This window comes from Lepisosteus platostomus, chromosome 3, assembly GCF_059453375.1.
Source record: "Lepisosteus platostomus isolate fLepPlt1 chromosome 3, fLepPlt1.hap1, whole genome shotgun sequence".
NCBI classification, from domain to species: domain Eukaryota; kingdom Metazoa; phylum Chordata; class Actinopteri; order Semionotiformes; family Lepisosteidae; genus Lepisosteus; species Lepisosteus platostomus.
The window spans coordinates 58,100,850-58,120,508 of NC_142613.1; the positions used below are offsets into that span (position 1 = coordinate 58,100,850).

General features: G+C 35.6%; 1 protein-coding gene across 2 annotated transcripts; it reads right to left on the minus strand.

Moving 5' to 3' along the window:
• Positions 1-932: 932 nt before the first annotated feature.
• Positions 933-19,659, minus strand: drc8 (dynein regulatory complex subunit 8). 2 transcript variants are annotated; one of them, XM_088626179.1, is made up of 7 exons: positions 19,249-19,476; positions 18,467-18,551; positions 16,491-16,563; positions 15,685-15,764; positions 5,963-6,005; positions 5,341-5,407; positions 933-1,178 (listed from the first exon to the last, which is right to left on the minus strand). In XM_088626179.1, the coding sequence occupies exons 1-7, from the start codon at positions 19,271-19,273 to the stop codon at positions 1,063-1,065; spliced, it is 489 nt and encodes a 162-aa protein (XP_088482305.1). In that variant the 5' UTR covers positions 19,274-19,476; the 3' UTR covers positions 933-1,062. The 2 variants fall into 2 exon arrangements, with proteins under 2 accessions (XP_088482305.1, XP_088482306.1); XM_088626180.1 differs by lacking the exon at positions 16,491-16,563 and having other exon boundaries at positions 18,472-18,551; positions 19,249-19,659.

A 19,659-nucleotide genomic window follows, 5' to 3' on the forward strand; every position in this document is an offset into this window, starting at 1 on the left:
TCATTCCACTTATTACTAAATGAATACTGTACATGTTTTTGTATTTTTTAAGTTTCTTTAATCAATATCCAATATTTCTGTATATTTTTAATAAGTAGTCTGAAATCCTAGTGGCACAAATCAGGTTTTCAATTGCAGTTCTTTGAAGTCAGACAATCTGACAGACACAGTATGATACAGTATATATAGAGAGAAACTATGTGAAAGTTGTGTAGCACCAGCTACATTACTGGGCTTACAGAACATTCACCATTGACAGGCTAAATTAATTGAATATAGAAGACTAAGGTGGGACCTGATTCATGTATTCAAAATCTTCAAAACCATTGACAGAATCAACATATTCGACTACTTCAGAATCAACAGAAAACAAGTTAACAATGGAGAAAAGCATTCAAAACAGAAAACAGGAGGCACGGGATATAGTTATCTTAACAGCTATCTAGAATTTTAGGCACAACAAAAATGGAAACACAGAGAGAAACATACTGTATATGTCATACTTGAAGTGTGAAGATTATGGTATTATAAAATTAAATCTGAAGAAAGACAAATTCCAATTAATTAGGGATTTTCAGTATGTTATTCTTGAGGTTCACTCCCATAATGAAATTTATCATCAAATGACTACGGCCTTTGTATCAGGAGTATCTAGAGGACCATACACCAGTTGCGTTTTGCTCAAGGGAAACTCTAAGCTACACAAACAAACCTTTACTTGACTCAATAATAGAATTCATTTGACCTATTTGGCTGTTTTCAGCTCTTTCACCTCCTACTTTCAGGAGGTTGCATATTGACTATTGAATTTCAGCTCACTGTTGAAGACAAAAGTTTTATATTAGAAATATAGTAGGGTGTTGTGAATATGAAATATGAATTAATGACACAAAAGCACAAACAATACAACATGAATCAAGCAAGAAACTGTGTTCAGAGCAAGGCAGAATAAGGCTTTTATTCAGGTTAGTAAGAACTGAAATGTTCTGTGCCATTCTAGGTCTCATAAAAATGTTATATCTGTCATGTATGTCATAAAACTAGTTTTAAAACTTTAAATCTTCAGTTGTCTTCTATGGTCATCATTCCCACAAAGTCTTTGTAAAAAATCACATTTTTGTCTGGATCAACAGCAGCAGAAAGCATCTCCTCCATTTCCTCCTGTGTGAATGGCTCTCCTGGAAAAAAGAAGAGGCAAACGTCACCGCTGCTACAATGCATAATTGAACACAGCCTTTGGCTGTGTGATAGCTTTACCATTTGGTTGTCCTTAACTTTAAAATGAACCCCCTTATCAGACCCACCTTCAAAATAAGAAAAAGACCTTGGAGAACCTATTTAAAACAACTCTGGCATTTATTTGGACATATCATTTCAGTGTTCTACACACTGTGGGGAAGCAATAATAAATAAAAATAGAAATATGATATAGAGATACAAGTGTAGAATGTAAATCAATCTCAGGTTATAATTGTACAATGCACTAGTAAGACCTAATTTAGAATATTGTGATTATTTCTGGTCAGCATGATACAAAGAGAAGCTGTTCTCTAAAATCAGTCCAAAAAAGAGCAGCCAGGTACATTACCTGTTCAGAGTAATATGCTATCATCACAAGCTAAAAAACTGCATGTTACTAGTCCTGAACAGACAGACTACAAGAGGATCTAATTCAAGTATTCAAGATCCTTAAAAGCATTGACAAAGTTAATTCTTTACTACTCAAGTTTATTTAGAATCATGATTGAACACAAATGGAAACCACGAAAAAGTTAATTTAAAACTAAGAAATTCCTTGCACACAGTGTTATGGGGGTATGGGACAAGCTAACCAACCATATTATTGAAGGTGATTCCATCACCAACAGGTCTAAACTGCAAACCTTCTTAAGTTCTTATGTTTGTATGGAGTATTGAAGAAACAAGGCAGATACTTTAAAATATTAAACTGTTTAAAGAAACCGTTTAATAAGTTAAAAGTGTGCATTCCTAGGTTACGTTACCTGACGTAGCATGCAGCATGAAGTTAGCATGAGGTTAGAGAATGATGTTCCATATTAAATAAATTAATATCATTAAATGTCATTTTGGGATTTTTTTTCATCTCATTCTTCTACAGTTTTGCTTTGAAAAGTGTTTATCATACTTCACAATTCACCAAATTCTTTCATCAAATGTATCTAAAAAATTTAAATGTTTGTATTCAACCCATGATTATGCAATTAAGAGAAAATAAGACACAAATTACATTATTTTTTATAATTACATTAAAACAAAGCTCTGTTTTATTCACAGGATATTAAGCAAAGAAGTTACTGTATGAAGTTTAAGAAAAGCAGTTTGGAATTTTAAGCAACAATGATAGAACAGTTCAATTCTTCTGTCAGCTCCGCTGTTAAAGTTACTGGATAGATAAATGCATGCGTATTTTCTCTGATTACTGTATGTCATGTACGAAGAATAAAACATTCAAATAATGAATAAAAACCTTGTTTGCTTATCAATGAAAAAAAACAGGTGGAAAAATGCGGTGTGCTGGTAAATGTTTTATTAATAGCACTCTCTGTCTTCCAATGAAGTAGTTTTAGATAATTCTTGCAAATGTTTTCTGTTCAGAAAAGGTTGACATCATTGACAGAGTGTGATAACTTTCATTGACATTGAAAAGAGATATTCTCCAATCAGTGAAAGCATGTCACAGAGCATATGGGTTCTTACACACTCCTGTCAAGAGGTGTGTGTTGGTAAAAAAAACAAGCTCTATAGCCTCAGCAACTTCTGAGCCATTGTTAGAAAATTACAGATCATAACCCATAATGATGTTTTTTTGACAACCAAGATATTGTTTGACAATTACAATTACAGACAGCTCTACAAAGACCTGCACAAAGAGAGTTCCTGGATTTGCTTAATCATAGACAACTAAAAAATATATATATAGAAATGTCTAACATTTGTATACACATAAGGAAAATATTTTAAAATGTCATAAATGTTATTCATGGCAAAATGCTACAGACTAACCACTTACCTCTAAGGCATGGTCAAATAGGGAATCACCAATTATTTTTATTATACAGTACATCCACTCACTTTGGATTTACAATTTTTAAAGACTTCGCTTTACTGGTAAGAGTCATGCACAGTAACACATAGGGATAACAAGTAAGTGGAGACATGTCCATCCAATATTCCCACTGTATACAGTCATTCATCATTTCAAAAGCTCCATAGTGCCTCACAGTGGTAGATATACATAAATATATACAGTAGTTCTTAGTAGAACTATTGTACATACTTAGGGTTTGTAAAAGATATCAGCGTCTGCTGGTAGCCTGGTTTAACAGCCCTCTAAACCTACAAAACACTGTTCCTACTATCTCATTCTGTTTTGCTGTAAGAGTCTGTTAATCTTTACAATGAGTCTCTAATATGTTTATGATAGTTTAGCACCTACATACAGTAGATGGTTCATCTTGTTTATGTTGCTTGTTATTCTGATGGTAAACAAAAGCACTTCATTATATGTAGGCAGCAGGACAACGTTTTGAGCGTTTGTAGTAGGGCTGACTGTTCATCTACAGGCTTGTGAACAGCATCTGCTAGGCATCATTTAGGGAAGACCTAAAAACAGACAGACCTTTCTTCTCCAGTCTGATTTAGAAGCAAGTAATCCTTGCAGTAAGGTCGCAGTAATCCTAGTGTAGGACTGCTATATGACTGAGCTCATGAATGAGTTATTGTGAAGGAGTCTGCTGATGGACTGAGAAAGTACAGAGAGAGATGCATGCATAAACTCCCTGTTTGTACAGTACTCGAGCCTGCTTTTCAGGCTAGTCTAGGGTTAAAGTGGGTAGCTGCGTCAGCATGCGTAGTCTGCAAAGGAACAAGTAATAGGTTTATTCCATGCTGAAAAGAGAAGAGAGAAAATGAACGTTTCGGCTTTGGAGCCTTCTTCAGGTGTACCATTCAATTTTGACTCCGATTATACTTCTGTTTCCACTTGAAATGACTAAAAAGAGAGAGTTTACATAATGAAATGAGTTTTCTTAACACTTTTAATTTGACTCACTTTTGGAATGCCATTGTTAAAATGTGTAGTACAATATAAACAGCCAAATATATCCAAAAAAGAAAAAACATTGTCATGAGTGAAAAGTATCACTCTTCAAGAAGTTCACTTTTGCCCCAAAGTAAAGCCATAAGGTCAATAAATGTCCTGTGGGAAACTTACTGTGGGTATTCTAACCCTAACCCTAGCTGGGGTTTAAACTGAGATAATCTTTCTCTGAAAGGCCTACATATATTAGATTTGAAAATATCTCTCAAACCACAAAATATGAGCCTTAAATATACAAATTCATGCAAAAATTCTGTTAAAATTGATATTTAAAAGAGCATGCTTTTCAGGCCAATCTAGGGCTAGGGTTACAAGAACCATCCAATTTTTACTCAATTGATATAGTACATACTGTATACTGTGATTTATGATTGAGACTATATAAAACTTGTGACTGGTACTCAGCATTGCATAGAAGTCAGTCCTCACACTAGTTAAAATCATTAGCAAAACACTTGAAGTAGCTAATAACTCTGCTTTTCTTTACTCTAATGAACTCTCTAATGAACCTGTTCTGAAGCTTCAGAACAAAATCAAAAGGCTGAAGACCTCAACAGAGAACAGAGATGATTACAAGTGGACTTGCCTATAGTACTCAAAATATTCAAAGGTACTGATGAAATCTGCCCAATAGACTTCTTCAGAATGAATAGTCAAACATAAACCAGATGCTATTTGGACCATTTGTCTATTTGTTAATTAGTAGCTAATTGATCTAGCCATTTCCTGAAATAATTCAAGGTATTGGCTTTGACAACATGACTGCTTAGCTTGATATGCGTACAACCCTTTGTGGTTTCATGCGATTCCATGCAGCTTACACAACTAATTACAATGTTTTAATAACTCAACCTTTCACACACATGTAAAATTGCAAACAAATCCTAATCACGAAATCCGGTCTCAAAACATTCAAGCTGGTGTCAAATAGAAAGAAACCTTCAATCACCCCCGTGTTACTTTAAAAAGGTCATTCGTCTTAAATCATTTTTTGAATCCAGTTTGGTTCTGTGGTTGAATTACAATTAAAAGTAACATCTACAAAACAAAAACCCGTAATAAACCACAAACAAAATATTTAAAGAGGTGTTGTGGAGCACAATAACCACAAGGTGGCAAAAGAATACGTTTTAGCCATTTGGAAATCTAAGTGGCTTTGACTGTAGTAAGTTTTCACAGGTAAAGTTAAGAACAATAAGGCTTCATATAAGCAAAATTACCTTCTTCAGACATGAATTTTGTGAGTTCTTCAGGATCAAGGTATCCTTTTCTATCATGATCTAAAACCTAAGGGGAAAACATAAACAAACAAGTCAAAATCTATATCAAAGAAAATTTTACATTGGCAACATCAACCAATTCTGATTTCATTTTGTGGTATGTGAATATAATCCACTAATGGGAAATCATGCCTTAACAGAGGCAGTTAAGTCTTTGTCCAGAGGGTAAAAGAAATAGTAAAAATTATATTTTGTTACTGTGTTCAGATTATATCTGACAAAGGAGAATATTAAGCAATAGAATGTCACTGAGAATACTTAAATCAAAACACTGTGTGCATTGCATGCTTTTATAGTGGTAAAGAACAAATCATCCTATTAACAAATATTCACCCTTCACATATAATTCACTATTGATGTTTTGAATGTAGCAAAGCCTAATTTTTTAATAATTTCAACTAATTATAATAATATAATACTGAATAAAGTTATCCCAGTTTAGAATGGAACCCAGGATCCCAGCTGGAACCCAGCTGTGAGGCAGCTGTGCTCACCATGTCACCATAAGGTAAAGATACATAATTCACTCAAATGAAGTATTCCCAAGAGAATGTATACCTACCTCGAAAGCTCGCAGGAGAGTATCTTCAGAAATAGGTCTGTACCTGCAGATTATAAAGAATGATGGATGTTGCTTATATTTCTCATTTGTTTTAATAATATATAGTACTCATAGCAAATCAGTCTGAAGAAATAGCTAATACGGAATTTGTTCTCATTTTCTGTGACAAGAATATTACATTATATTAAGAAAAACTATGTAAATATAATGATAATATAAAAATAATCCTATTATATTAAACACTTAATTAAGCATGATAACTGTCAGTGATCATTATAACTTAAAACTCATTTAAAGCCTCAAGGAACAAATGTCAACAACACCTCAACCTATCTACTGTCTAAGGAACTAACTTATTAAGTCAATGGACGGACCATTATTGTCAGTAATATTTATCTATAATCAGGTTATAGTGAGCATGATATGTTATGAAAAAAAACATAATTTAATTTGTTTCTGACCTATAATTTGTTCTAAGTTCTAAAAATGAATCTGCAAAAAGCATATTCAAAATTAGTTAAGACATTTAGAGGTATATGCTGTGTAATAATTTGTACTATGCAAGGATTTTCTTTTAAAAACAATATCTCAAGCTCTCTGATTTTCCTTTCTTACTTTATCAAACATAAACACAAAAGTTTCTGAATAAACCAGTATGTATGGAGATGGCTCAATCAGAGTAATGGAATATTACCACATTGTAAAAATACACCTTTTCCTGGTTTTAGTTTTATATTCTAAAAAAATACATTTTAACTCTTGTATTAACTGTTGTGAGTAAAAAGTACACCTTGAAAGTTATTTTCCATAAGTAACAGGTACATTCAGATACATTAAGGGTTGTCACCATTTCATTGTGGCTTTTCCTTCAGTAAACATGCTGGAAATTCCAGAGACAACCTCCAATCTCCATCCATCCATTTTCTAACTGCTTTATCAAAATATGGGCTCACGATAGAGCCACAGCCTATCCTGCAGGCAACAGGAGCAAGGATACCTGACCCTGGCCGGGATACCAGTCATTTGCAAAGCATTCACAGACACGCACAAACTCACACCATGGCCAATTTTCCCAGAAGCCAATTAACCCACCAGTATGTCTTTGGACTGTGAGAAGAAACTGGTGCAGCTGAAGGAAACCCCAGGAACTGACCCTGGGTCCCAGTGCTAACAACAGCACCACCGTGCCACCCCAGCCTCCAATCAGTTTTCACAAAAGGGTGTTGGTTGAAGGTGGCTTAAAAACGTTTCTTGTTTTTCCACAGAGATGCTGTGCTGTTTTTATCTATAAAGCAAAAGGAACTTTTAAACATGGTAAATTAAACATTAAACTAATTAGAAGATTCTTCGTCAAAAGGGTAACATACTTTCTCTTACCATTCACCTGAATGCATATTTATAGAAGTAATTGTTTATTTATCCAAATAAATAAACCTGATAGATGTACTGCTCCTCCTTCATTTATTTCCAAAAGTGCTTAAAAACTAGCACATTTTAACTTTCAAGAAATCTTTAATTCTAGAAACTGAAGTGACAAAAGTAGCCAGAAAAGGAAGAAACGGAGGCTTTAACAGTAGACGCATAACAATGGGTTTTTGTCCAAGAGCCCACTTTCAAGAGTGCGTTTTTCCTGGCAAACCATTCCAACAAGTTCTGGGAATTCCTAGGAAAAGAAACAGAAAAGGGTGTTGCACCTCTTTTGTGGCTTGTCGGATGTCCTCATTTTCCATTCTATCCAATTTTAGGTTTTGAACCAAATTTTATTTGACTAAATACTTCACAACTTGATAGAATTGAATTGGACTGTTGCCTGTTCGTAGATAGTTCTGTACTTTCAGATGTGTGTAAGACATATAGGTGTGTAAAGCACCAACTTGCACACTACGTTACAAATTACTGGAGCCCATTTTCCTGAACATACAGTACACAAGATTTTCGGTATAGATGACACATCTGTGGGACTACAATTTCAAATACTGTTAACCGAGGTTAAATGCCATGAGAAAAGACACAGGGAGTATCAATATACAAAATTAAATGTTTACTGTGCCTCCAAAGTAACATTAAGAAAATTAGTAATTAATACTAATAAAATGAATATGCTTAAAATCAGTCCCTAAATATACACCATGTAGACCAGTAGCTTATTCTAACTACACTGCATTGTTATTCTAACAGTGTTGCAGAATATCCCTTTGCACAGCTCCAGATTTCACTCAGACCTGGCTCAGTCTGCCACCAGTTTGCAAGTTCTCCCTGTGTCATCGTGCGTTATATTTTGGTGCTCCAGTGTCCACCCACAGCATGCTGTCATACTGTCTTGGTTAACTGCAGTCTCTGAAAAGCTCAGCAATTCATTGTTTCTATTTGTGGGAGAATGGAGGAACCTCCTATCAATTGAAAAAACGAAATAGCCAGACAGGCCAAATGGTCTCCTGTGTACCTGTGCTTATGCCTCTCACATGAGTGTATGTAAGTGAATGCATATGTGTGAGCCCAAGACTAGTGGTACCAGATGGACTGGTGCCTGATCCTGGGTGTAGTTAAGTCTGGTGCCTGCTGTGTTGTGCTCCAGCCCACAGTGACCCTCTAAGGATAAAACATGTACTGAACATGGTTGGATGGACACAGTGCTACTTCATGTTAATTATTCAAAAATATCAATTTAAAGTAAATATTATTAAGATTAACACTGAATTTGAAAAATTGCCTGGTGTTAAACTATCACTGGAGCATGGTGGAAAACTTATTTTCTGACAGACACTTTTATCAAAAGTTTATAGTGTACTGTATTGGGTTGTTTTATCTTAAAACAGACTACTATATTCCATTATTAAGTGTGGACAGCTAACATATACTGATGTACAAAAGCAATACAACACACAGGTGTAGCTGTTTTAATTAAATATATTTAACATACAGCTGATATTAAACACTATCACATCAAACATGAAAAAACCCATGAAATAATCCTAATAAGTCTTCAGTGTGAACACTGCAGTGTATTGTCATATTGAAAACATTTCAAATCTAGTGTCAGTACCTCTCTGAGCATTGACCTAACGCTGGGTGCACTGATAACACAGACATGATAAGCCTCTGAACAGACTGCCTTGATATAGTATGTTGTGCCATTTTCCTGTATAGCCTTCAGCCACGTGGCGAGTAATGGCTGGTCACAGTTGTTTCCATTGGTTGCACTGGCAAACAAATCCTCATCATTGTTTTATTGCAGCTGTGCCATTGTAGCCACAGTACTGTGTTGCCCTGTACTATCATGCTGGAATCTCAACACTTCCAGTTTATTTTATACAAAAATTATTGGCTCAAGGACTTTGTTAACCTGGCTGTCACTGAGCTGTTACATTAGATCAGCTTCAATCTGAACCAAAGGCATTTTTGTGTTAAAGATGATTTCCTTCCTTCTCATCACACTTCCACCTCCCCACCAGTTGACGTGAGCTGCACAACAGTCAACATAGCACTCACTAAGACATCTCCACACGTTATTTGCCTTCTTTCATGTCTGTCAAGGGCAAAATGGCATTCTACAGTGAATAAAACACACCAACACCAAATCTGTTCTCTAGCTCATAGAATACAGTGATTTTATCACTCTGCTGTCAACATTTCTCCCGAACAGCCTCCACGCATGCTGATAATTTTCACACAGATGGCGAGCAATAATTTTTTTTTGCTGCAGTGTGGGTTATTTCTTCTTGGAACGGATCCTGCTGTAGCCACTGCTGATTGAAAACAATTGCACAGGTGTATCAGATATAACAGTCCAGGGCAATTGTTCCAGGTCAGGACTCTCTGTTTTCCAGGATGTAGTCCAGACCTGGTTTTTCAGCGCTAGTCTGTAAACAAATGCTGATGACACCATCCACATATTTGGAAGGGGTGGGGGGAGAAGGGTTATAGTTGGGCTTAACAAAACAATGGGGGGCATATTTACACTCATGGGTACAATCTCCATGATTTTTTACTGGTTTACCAGCCACCAGAAACCATCTCCCCACTATAGTTGTCACAACTGTTGAAGTAGCTTAACTCGCTCTCTCGGCAACTTCTCTCACTGACAGATTGCCTTCACTCATGCCAACAGCAACCAGGGGATATTCATTACTCAAGTGGTATATGCCTCACTCTCTGTTCTTGAGTTAATTAATATCACGTCTTTCTGGATAGCTGTTTAGACAGATTTTTAATCATCTAATTTTGGTATCCTGAACTAAACCGAAATTCCAAATTATGAGCAACTAGTGTTTCTATGAATAAATTTGACTTGAGCTCAGTATTCTGTTGTCTCAAGGAAAAATACATCCCACTTCATTAAAATACATTAAAAATGTACGTATTTAATTAAATATATTAAATTAGTTAAAATAAAATGTGTTCCCATTGAGGTACTGATGCAAAACATTTTAATTGTGTATCAGTATACATCATGGATAGCAGCACTACCACCTAGCTGCTGGAAGAGGCGTTAGTGGGGCCAGCAGGGGGTGCTCACCCTGCAGTCCATGTGGGTCCTAATGCCCCAGTATACTGACGGGGACACTATACTGTAAACAGGTGCCGTCCTTTCGGATGAGACGTAAAACCGAGGTCCTGACTCTATGTGGTCATTAAAAATCCCAGGGTGTTTCTCGAAAAGAGTAGGGGTGTAACCCTGGCGTCCTGGCCAAATTTCCCATTGGCCCTTACCAATCATGGCCTCCTAATAATCCCCCTCTATGAATTGGCTACATTACTCTGCTCTTCTCCCCACTGATAGCTGATGTGTGGTGAGCGTTCTGGTGCACTATGGCTGCTGTCGCATCATCCAGGTGGATGCTGCACATTGGTGGTGGTGGAGGGGAGTCCCCATTACCTGTAAAGCGCTTTGAGTGGAGTGTCCAGAAAAGTGCTATATAAGTGTAAGCAATTATTAATTATTATTATTATTATTATTTGATCAGATCTCAGAAGCTAAGCCACGCTTGGCCTGGTCAGTACTGTAATGGGACACCTTCAAGGAAAACCAGGTTGATGCTGTAAATGGTGCTGGTGGTTGACTAGGTGACATTCTTCCCTCTGGAACCATCCAGTACAGTGATAAGAGATATTGTGCTGTTGAAAGTGAATTCCTTCAGACTGATTTAAGTTCCCCCTTAATTCACCGGTGCCTCAGCCGGCAATTTCTCACTTCTCAACCTGATCTGCTGTGTAGTGGGGTCTGCATATGCGTAATGGCTGTAATATATCACCAGGTGGATGCTGCAATTCAGTGGTAAATTCAGTGGTATAATCTCTTTGGGAGCCTTTGGGATGAAATAATACCATGCCATATTAATGTAAAAATGATTATTTTTACAATTATAATATTGTATAATATACATATATGTTAATGTACTACTTCTCAGTGTATCTCTGTACCATATGTATGGTACAGAGATATTACTTACCTTATTGGTCATGAGGCTGACAAAACAAATTTTAGCAATTTGTTTGGCTAAAATTATCCAACCTTTTAAAACTGTTTTAATACAGCTACAAGAAAGGTGCACATACTGGGATGATAGAACAATAAATATGTATTGATTTATGTATGGTTATTTTTTAATGTAATCAAGTTATTGAAGAACCGTATATGGTGTAATCTGATTTTAAAGCACATTAAAGATAAAAAAATAAGCTTTATTGTCACAGGAAGTAATATTATTTTCTAATAAACAATGTGATGCTCTTTGGCAATTACACTGTTTGGCATATTATCAGAAATCAGCTAGCAAGTGTCCAAGCCATATGGACATTCAAAATGTCTTACAGTAACAGGATTTTTATTAAAAGAGCTACATATACAGAGCTTCCTTTTCATATAGAAATTATATTATTGACCTTATTCAATGCAAAAATAGAAAAGATAATTTTTTTTAATTGTGAGTTGTCTAAAAATATGCAATTTGATGATTTTATTATTTGATGGCTGCAGCACTATAAGGGGGTATTCAATTTCAAATGCAACCAGATGTCTGACACTGGGTATTTGGAACATCAGGGGAAAATTTAAAATTACCCAATTTAAGAATAAGGAAAATTAATTTATTACAAATATATTTAGAGTGTTTGTTTTAACAAAAACAGACACACAACTAACAATGTTGCAAATTCAACATTGTTATTTGACACTATGTTTACTGTTTAGAGATACTATCATTTCTTATGCTTACTGTTTTTAGGAAATATAACCTGTTGATCACCTTTCTAATGCCAAGCTGTTTACAAAAACAAATACTTGTGTGCAAAGGAAGGGTGGGAACCCCAGCTTAAAATGCTTACTTTCAAGAAATTACAGTGTTACCGCTGTTTTCGAATTTGTCAATGTCACCTGGCGACCCTAAAGAGATGTGCCCAGTGGAAACCTAGACAGACTATTTTTCAATAAGTTAAATCTAAGACATGAAAATCAAATAAAAAAGTGATCCACCAATTCTAGTAGTCCAAAGTTTTGTTTTCTATCTAAATTCACAGGAAGGAAACTTCTTAAATAACTTTACCATAGATTTACTTACATACTGTATACTGTATTGTGATATTTTGTGATAGTACTCACTTCTGTGTAATAACCCAAAATTATTTTTTCCACAGGCAACACTAATTAAAGTGCACCTCCCACTGGGTTCTGTCAAATCTTTCATCAATTTGTCTGTTTCCATTTTTTTAAAGTACATTTAAGGTCATCTCTTTTTTACACGGAGTGCTCTGGTTGCAATGCTCTGGAGTCAGGCGCATATACTGTACCACCTAAAAAACTGAGATTATTTTCAGCTCCAAATGAAAATAGCAGGGTAGAGTTTCCACCTGATGACTCTGTGACTTTGTTTATGCCACTGGCAATAATGTGCCGTAACATTGAGGTGGTTCAATGGAGAAATATACTATTCAAATTAATTACTATTCAGTTATACTAGATACAAATTATACTATTCAATACTAATTCATAATCATCTATTCAAAACATACTTTAATTATCATTATTTTAACTTTATTCCCATTTCTTTACATGTAAAAGCTTACTACTCTTTCCCAATGTCACAAAATCGCTCAGTATTATGCATTGTTACCTTAAGAGTACTAATCTGTCAAATGAAGATGCTATTACGTATTTATGATAATAGCCCACTTAACTTTGTACATTAGGTAAAATGACAAAATCCTAAAGCTGAAAAATGTTTAACTTTATGCACAGCACAGCAATGATCGAGGGAATGCAAATGTCTGATAACCACTCATACTTAATTCTTCCCATCACTTTATATTTTACAGCCAGGATTCTGGATTCGGAACCTATTTTTTTGCTTTTTGCTCTCTTTGCTTTTGTAACACTTTAAATTCTGCTAAAATGTTTTGTAAAATTCAGTATTTATGTATAGAAATTACATATAATTACATATATTGTATATAATTACAGATATATTAATATAATTCATCTTAATAATGGTTTTAAACATTCCTTATTTAGAGGGCAATGAGTAAATTTAGTGAAATTGGCACTAGTATAGAAAATGACTGCCTATTGCATTTTTAAGGTTGATGTTGTAAAAAATGCAAAACCCTATATAAATGCATGCTGTGTACTACAGTATGTAACGGTTGTGCCTATATTTATATTTTGTGCCCAGTATTTATATATATTGAAGCAATTCCCTAGCGGTGTAGGTGAATTCACTGCCCCAGTCTCCTGTCTACAGAAATATTTGATTCAAATGAATCAGGTGAACAAAGTCTTTTAAATCAATTAAGTGAATTGTGATGTCAATTGAATGACTTACTGAATTACTAAACGAATCAAACTGCCTTTGACCCAATGTAACTACTTAATAGATGGCACATTAACAATAATCGCAGCCCTGCAAATGTGTCACCTTAATGTAGTGTGTTTTTAGTGGTCTATCATTAAACCTCATGGGCAGAATCCCTTAGGGATTCTAAGATCTTTCAATGGTCCCCTCTCAGGGAAGTCTGCATGGTCTTCTGTTTCTGTTTTCTTCTCTTAGGTTTTGACCCACTCATTATACTCATCATTCACTTCTTTTTAGGCACTGGAGTTTTCAAACAGGTTTACACTTTGGTGCCCAATCATAGTCATTTCAACACTTCACTAATCATTATTTCTTAAAAGAAACTTAATCTAGTCACAAAGTCACTATTCCTTTGCACCCTCAACTCTCCATTATTTGTATTCCCAATTTCATGCTATTCACAACTCCCCATCATACTTCATCCCTATCCATAAGTGCCCAAAGCTCCAGCTCTGCTACCTAAATGATCTTATCTGTAGGGAAATGATATGCTGCTGCCTTGCCAGGCACTGCCCTTCTCCTTCAGTTGCTAACGCCTCCCATAAGCCCTGGATCAGCTGGTCAGGCCTGCTTCTCGACAGCACACTTCAACTCCACTGAACCTGGCAAACGCCTGTCCACCACTTATGATGTCCCTCAGTATAGTCTAAGCTGTACTGTCAACAAGAATGCTTTGCTGCCACAAGACTGTTACAGAGCTCAGCCGCTGCTACTGGGAACTCCTTCTGGTGCTCTCATCATCAAGATCAAGTGTGTGTAAAATGACAGTCCCCAGAAAACAAGAATGCGATCACTTGAGCAGATAGCGCTTTAGGTTAAGCCTTAATCCTTCCTCTGGATTCTGACTACAATAAAGTGGGCTTGGCCTGTCCATAACATTTGCATCCCACTAGTTGCTGAGAGAGTCCACCAGAGATGCTCCTGTGCTGGTCTATCACCACTAGGTGGATCCCTAAACTGACTACATCAGATTCCAGAGGATGCTGCCTTTTCAAACAACCAAGAAGCAAGATCTGCTAAAGGAGTCTTTCTGCTAAAGGAGTCTGTTTTTCCTTCTGCTCTTCTCTCGACTCTCACTCTTTCTGGATGCCAATTATTCAGCTATACCAGTTGTGCTTCATTTACCTTAATAGGTGTCTTTTTCCCAAAGCCACCCCAAAGCAACCTAGTGGTAACCTGACACACAACCTGATCTAGTGGACAAAACATCCCTTTATGTTTATACAATTATAATTGGTTTAATACTGTAACACTGTGGATACCCTAGTGTGGTGCATGAGTACTGTATCTGAGCATCCTAAAAAAGCATTTTTTTCTGGGTGCTTGAAAACAGGAGCATCAAAGAAGTCGACACCTACAGTATGCACCACACAGTTGCCTGGATGCCCTGCCAAGATCTTTTAACTGAAAGGACCCCACCCAATCCCATAGAAAACTGGACAAAGCTTCCAATAATTTGTATGGTGAACTTCAGGCATCGGCTCATTCTGGGTGTATAAACTGCTATTGTTTCACCCCTTATGCCTTTCATTTGAGTATGTGTTCTGTATAATACTTCTTTTGCTGTTTTGTGAAATGAGCAGCTCCTGAAAAGACTTCCAAAGATGACAACAAGGAAGCAAATCTGTGCAAAATCTTCAGGAGCCCCGCTGTAGAAGCATCTCTTTAAACCTGCTCCTGGGACTCCAAGAGAGGTTGTGAACATGTTGTTACTGTTTTATGAATTACCCCCATACAAATCTCATACAATTATTACCCACATCCAATTCCATATTACTATATCCAATTTTAAAAAGCAAATAGAAAGGCAGTATTGCATAACAAGGGAAAACAATCTAGCAAAACGTGACAAACAACAACCATATATTTGCTCACCTCCGCTCCATTAGCACTTTTGTCATCGTTGGCAGGAATTTCTCAAACCGAATGTATCCTGTAGGTTCTTCCTCCTCTACCTATAGAAAATATAAAAGACTTTATATTCCCAGTCTATTCTAGTCACTCACGACTGAAGGGGTGGAAGGCAATCTTTAAAATTAAGGGATCATGGATGCTTTAGTTACGTAAGCAGGTTCTATGAACCAAGGAAGATGTTAAGACTGTTTGTCAGTGCTTTTTTTACTTGCTTTTGTTTTCACTGAAGACCTGCTTTGTTATAGTTGTTAGAGCTATGGACATGAGACTATTTTGTGACTTATGAGTTAATGAATTTCTGCATGTTGTCCTTATACTTCCAGAATATCTTTTAAAGTTTTCTGAGTTTTCTAAAAAAGGAAATTAAATCTGGATAAAAAACAACATGGTAATGAATAAGGGAAATTAATGTCTGAATACTAAGAAAAATGCATATTTCAGGCATACCAGTAATAAATACAAGGTTTAGGCAATAGCATAATAGAATTATATGACATTTTAATATAAGAATATCCAACAAGCATAATAAAACTAAAGATTCTTCACTGTGTGAATAGTGTACATAGAGACCAAGGGTAAAAATGAAATACAAAGACCATTAACTATTACAACAGTTACGTCTATTCATAAAATGTAGCAGTTTTTTAACAGTGTTTTTTATGTCTCTGATCAGGCATTACTTTAGGTTGTGGTGAAAATTCCAATTTATCTGGAGCATCTTGATAGTTAATGGGATAAACTGTTGAATAACATGAAAACCGTCTTACTTCTGCTATTATATCATGCAGTTCCCCTTCTGTAGGAAAGCAGCCAAGTGAGCGTATAATCGTACCAACCTCCCTTTATAAGGAATAACAGAGACATGCACATAAGACTGCAAGAATCGAACAGAGGCTACGAAACTGCAGAGTGCAAATGCACGAGAAAGGAATGCAGAACCATAAAAATGTGAAACATACTGTCTGTTATTCTAAAAAAAAAATAGAATCAGCAAGGGAATCACTTCTATACAGCCTTCAAATGGAGAAGGCACCAAACCCATGAGGCGTCATTCTATGGAAACAGCCTGCGGCTAAATCATACAGTATATGCATGACTGCTAAGTTTTAATGAACTTTAGTTATCGAAACAATTCAGCTATTAAGTGCTTGGATGTTACAATATGCGGGGAAATGTGTTGTTTTATCTTTACTAACCAACACAAACAGTGGAAAGACATACTGTACTGTAACAGGAGTTGCAAGATAGTGCAGACAGAGAAACCCAACCTGAACGGTGGAAGGTGGGAGGAAACCAGAACACTCTGCAAAAAAGTGCACACGGAGGAACCATGCAAACTCCACACAGACAGATGCTCCCAAATTAAATTCAACTCAGAACCTTGGAGCAACAAAGCAGTACTGCTAACCACCATGCTGTGTATGTGAGTGAAAATAATTGTTTTATCTTTACTAACCAATACCAGCAGTGGGAAGACATAATGTAACAGTGGTTGCAAGATCACTTCTGAATTGCCCTACTGTTCATACATATAAAAAACTCAGTATAATTTCAAAAACAATGGAATAATTTAAAATGTGCAATGGATGCAAAGCAGACAATACATTTATTTTTAAAGAAACAATATTTTAAGAAAATATTAAATACTAACACACATTATTTGTTAGTTTTGTTACACAAAATGGGTGTTCTCCAAAGCATTTTGAATAAGAATTTCACACAAGATTGGTTAAGTACTGGTTAACATATGAGGTTTCCAAAAACACTCATTTTAAAATTATATTGCATTTAGATTATGCTGAATTAATTCATGAAAAACATTAGATCTGTTTAAACCTCTACATCTGCTCTACGTAAACAAAATATTACAAATCTCTGAATTATATTTACTACAAAAAACAGGATACATTGCGATTTTACTACCTGCATTCTGATTAAAATGTATCATACACCAATGCAATGAAGTATACTGTACCTGTTCAATTATTCTTATAAAATGAACACCAACATATTTCATTTAAAATGACATCAAACAAAATGTCACAATGTGTATAATTACGAGTGATAACGATACTGAAAACGTATCCTTATACTATATAAATTAACAACCTTGCCGGTGTTAAATCACCCATTGGTTGAAAAGCGCAGGTGAGTAACAAGTGAGGTACTACAGTACGTTGATACCGATTTATTTACGTCTAGTTAAAATCGATTGAGCGTTGAATACTGCACCTAAAACGCTCCCGTGCTTTGTGACATTTCCATCATAGATACGGTATGTCCCCCACCTCTTACAAATGTGCATACTGTATGTGAAAGCTTTATGTAAAAAAAAAGCTCAAATCATTTGCTTGTTAATGAAATTTATATGCACCAAAAATGTTAACTAACAGCAAAAGATGTATGTGGTTTAAAGCCTGTTCTATTCCCACGAGCAGGCTGACTGTTTCATAACATTATTTAATAAAACAGACTAAATTTATGTTAGAGCGAACTTCCCCGAAAGGCTGAAGCTCTGTAACCCCCTGCTTTGGAAAAAGCTTGGTGTGGCGATACCCATTTGTCATTACAAAATACTTTGTTTTATAACAAATATTCATCACGTTTAACTAAACGTAAACATAACGTTTAAAGATAAAACCTATGTTGTATCTGCCTTTGTCGCTCTGAGATCTATGGGTTCTTTCCATTGAAAAATTAGAAAAGCAATTCGCAAAATGCATCGTTTATTTGTTGCCCAAACCTCACATCCACCGTCTTGTTGGACTCGTGGTCAAACACGTCAAAAGCGCCGCTGATCTTTTTCTGAACAGCAGCAAGTATTGCGTCTAAAAGGCAAAAATAAAATGTGCCAACAAGCTTTAATTTGAAGTAGTCTTCAGTTCTACCTGCAGTACAGAACCTTCAAAGTCCAATAATACATACCAAAATGACTACAGTTATATGAAGAGGAGTAATTTTAAATAATAAACTACTTTTGTTTAAACAATGCAGACTACAGTAGTCAAAAAGCAAAACGACTGAAGGAATCGTAAGATTTATGTCTGTAATCATATGGTTTAATCATATGGCTGGTTGTTCATCTCATTTCATCGCGAAATAGAACCTAATCGAACTTTCTATTAAATTAACAACACTGTACATGTGACTAATTATTGCTACTGCTTTCTACTGATAGACCCTCAACAGTTTGAAAGTTGAGTGTGGGGTAGACGATAAAACATAATCGTTTTTACGTTCCTTCTAATGTGCCTAAAATAAATAAATACCTAAAATAGGTACAGTACTCAGTACGGTTTGCTTAGTAAAAATAAGTACACTACTAAACAAGATTTTACTTAGTGAAGTTTGCAGGTAACGTTTATGTGAATTTACATGACCTACGTTATCATGTCTTTCGCAGACACTTATTTGTACATTTATAAAATTAATCAAAAATGTATTTTTCGGAGAAGGTCAAACATGCTACATGCTTGAAAGTATTTTATAACAAAACACTAAAGATCGGTGGTGGTGCTACAATACCTGCGGTATCCTTGTCTTCCGCCATGTTTCACTGCTCTTCCAGTTGCTAGGAGACCTAATGCTATCCCAACTCCCCTCAAGAATTCAGTTGTAGCAACTTTACTTTTGGATCCTTAAAACATGCTCTATGCAATTAGTAAACTGTACGGTACATTGGCATCTGCAATAACAATAAAAAAAGTTTTCCAGGTTATGTATCTAAATACGTTCTACTGAAAGTTAAAATAATGTATCAATACGAATGTAAATATGGTGCACAACTGATTTCTTCAAAAATGAGAAATTTAAACAATGATACCAACAAAGGTATTTATCATTTCCAACGCGACGTTTTAGTAAAGGAAATTAATTCTAAACAGTATATTTCTTCGAAAGAAAACATGTCTGCTGTTCAAATTTATGAGGACAAAT

Bases quoted from the DNA above. Each gene is read 5' to 3' on its own strand.
- drc8 (XM_088626179.1), bottom strand. From the start codon at position 19,273: ATGGCGGAAGACAAGGATACCGCAG. The intron at 18,552-19,248 runs GTATTGTAGCAC...TTTGCCTTTTAG, and splicing joins GGAAGACAAGGATACCGCAG to ACGCAATACTTGCTGCTGTT. The intron at 5,408-5,962 runs GTAGGTATACAT...TTTTCCCCTTAG, and splicing joins CTCTCCTGCGAGCTTTCGAG to GTTTTAGATCATGATAGAAA.